The sequence below is a fragment of the Penaeus japonicus genome, unplaced genomic scaffold (assembly GCF_977035675.1).
Source record: "Penaeus japonicus unplaced genomic scaffold, GWHDUDI00000001_assembly GWHDUDI00000010, whole genome shotgun sequence".
Lineage (NCBI taxonomy): Eukaryota > Metazoa > Arthropoda > Malacostraca > Decapoda > Penaeidae > Penaeus > Penaeus japonicus.
The window spans coordinates 22712519-22715018 of record NW_028234412.1 but is presented as its reverse complement, the minus strand read 5'-3'; the positions used below and the strand labels follow the sequence as shown (position 1 = coordinate 22715018).

At 34.9% G+C, this 2500-nt stretch overlaps 1 protein-coding gene across 4 annotated transcripts in view; it reads right to left on the bottom strand.

Moving 5' to 3' along the window:
* The window catches only part of LOC122245093 (uncharacterized), a 46978-nt gene that overhangs the window by 16912 nt on the left and 27566 nt on the right, over positions 1-2500 (bottom strand). For all 4 annotated transcript variants that reach the window (XM_086541065.1, XM_086541064.1, XM_086541063.1 and 1 more), the window contains exons 8-12: positions 1951-2136; positions 1501-1639; positions 709-881; positions 232-264; positions 1-46 (exon numbers count right to left, since the gene is read on the bottom strand). The exon at positions 1-46 is cut by the window's left edge. In XM_086541065.1, the coding sequence (XP_086397191.1) occupies positions 1-46; positions 232-264; positions 709-881; positions 1501-1639; positions 1951-2136 (577 nt within the window). The remainder of the gene's footprint in view (positions 47-231; positions 265-708; positions 882-1500; positions 1640-1950; positions 2137-2500) is intronic.

Genomic DNA, 2500 nt, shown 5'->3' with positions numbered 1-2500 from the left:
TTTTGTGGACTTTTCCCTTCAAGGTTTTCCCGATGTAGGGTGAGATCTGTTGTAAAAATTGTGTAGAGATCTTTGAGAATATGCTTTTGGTTATCTTTGACTTTCAGAAAATATAGTAACAAATTAAATTAAAGATGATGGCAATGATAATAGTAATAGTGATATCCTCAATAACATTATAGGAGATATGAGAGTAATGATAAGACAAAGAAAAGATATGAAAATTCTTACCTTATTCTTGTGAAGAATCATTGACTCGAGTACCTAAATGAAAAAAGAAAGACGAAAAGAAAAAAAGTATATAAACAGTGTCTTAATTCGACTATGCAATTACATATTATGTTATTATAAGCTATTCTTACCTAGAAGTAGAGCATCACAAGTAAGAAAAAACAAACTGCATTAGATGTGATAACCAACAACTATCAGTTAATGAGTACATTGCGTAAGACTGTTTTATATGAGAAGTAGGAATAACATTATGTTTCAATGCACATGTAAATCTTCATTAAATATGTATTTTCAAATACTTCAATTGATCTCTACACTTTATTTACTGGCCCTATAGCTACACAAAAGATACATATAAAGAACTAAGTCATACATATAGTTATACTTACATTACACTATAGAAATTAATAAACCAATTGAAAAAAAACTACTCCACATTAAATCAACACATCCCCTTCAGACATGAAAAAACCGTACCGTATACGTCTCAGAAGGATCCCAGATAACGAAGTCCGCATCGTATCCTTCTTGTAGAGCTCCCTTCCTGTCGCTGAGAGAAGCTTGGGATGCTGGGCCCACGGAGAGGAGCTTCACGACGTCCTGCAGAGTGAAGCCTCGCCTGCTCGCCTCGGTCCAGAAGACAGACAGGCCTATTCGAAGGGATTGGAAGTGGTTTTGGATGTTAGGGAAAAGGCGATAGAAAAAAAGAAAAAGGGTTAAGAAACTAGGAGAAAAAGAAAAAAAGAGAGAAAGAAAGAAAGAAACTGAAATATATTTGTACATATGCATATATATATATATATATATATATATATATATATATATATATATATATATATATATATATATATATATATATATATGCATGTTTTCGATTTTTTATTGAGGTATTTGAAATGAGTTTGAACTTTTTGAAAAGAAATCTTTAGAAATTTTTGGAACGATTCTAAAGTTTTTTATATCCAATTTAAGCTTTAAAAATGTTTATGAAGTTTCTGAGATATCTTTAATTGAAGTAATATTGAATAATGGTGATGCTTTTCTTCTCCCATTGATTAAGCTGGGCTGTAGTGTATTTAGAATGGATAGAAGATTAATGTATTACGTTGGGTTTTGTTGAATGAGAATATCATTATTACAATAGAAACAACAGGATATACGCTCGATTCGTTTACAATGATATTGCAACATGTGACCTCTTGCCTAGACATCAATATACTAGACATAGCATTCAGTATTTCGATAATGCGTTGCAAATCGTAAACCTACCAAACTGCACCGAAGCAATCCCACCCCAGGCTTCCATGAAATCCATCTTTCCAGGAAGTTTCAGGTCAGGTGTGCACGGAGAATGATCACTTACTACCTGCTGGATCGTGCCATCTCTGACTGCCTCCCACAGCTGTTCCTGTGTAGCAGAGTGTTTATCTATTAGGTGTAGGAGAGAAAGCATTGCTGTTTCATATCGAGTTGGATAGTAACATCGTGAGCATTTATAAAGTGATATGACTTATACATTATGAAATTCAGGAAGTACTATGTGTTTCGTGATTACAACCATTATCCCTCCCACCCACACATAAACACTCACACCCACACCTACACACACACACACACACACACACACACACACACACACACATACACACACACACACACACACACACATACATACAAACACAAACACACGCCCCCCCACGCCCATACAAGCACACTTACCTGGTTATCCTCTCCTCTAATGGGTGGACAACACTTAAACTGAGTAGCATTATCAGGGATATCGTCAGCCTTAAAGGAAAGGTAGTGGTGACATGTTTCAACACTTAAGGGAACCCCGCGGGCCTGGGCGGACCGGATCATGGGCAGCGCTTTGCTGGCTGACAAGTGGACAATGTGACACCGAACCTGTGCGGATTAAAGTGGCTTTGAATTGAGTCGTTTCGTTGCTGTTGAGTATTTATTGATTCATTTGATGAATGATTTATTTGTAATGTGTTTAACTGTTTCCACTTTTTTATAGGTATATTGAAAGGATTCTGTTTTGGTATATTGTTTTTTTGTTATATTTTAGTTGTTTTTTTACGTTAATTTGGTAAATTATTGGAAAACTATGTAAATATGAGGGGCTTCTGAAGCCTGAATATATGATTTGTTTCTTCTTGTTTAAGTATGTAAAGTATTTGTGTTTTTATGTTGTTTTTTCTTGTTTTAGTGATACTCCGTTAAATGATTGTGAAATAAGTGGTTTTCATTACTTTGCTGTTGCTCT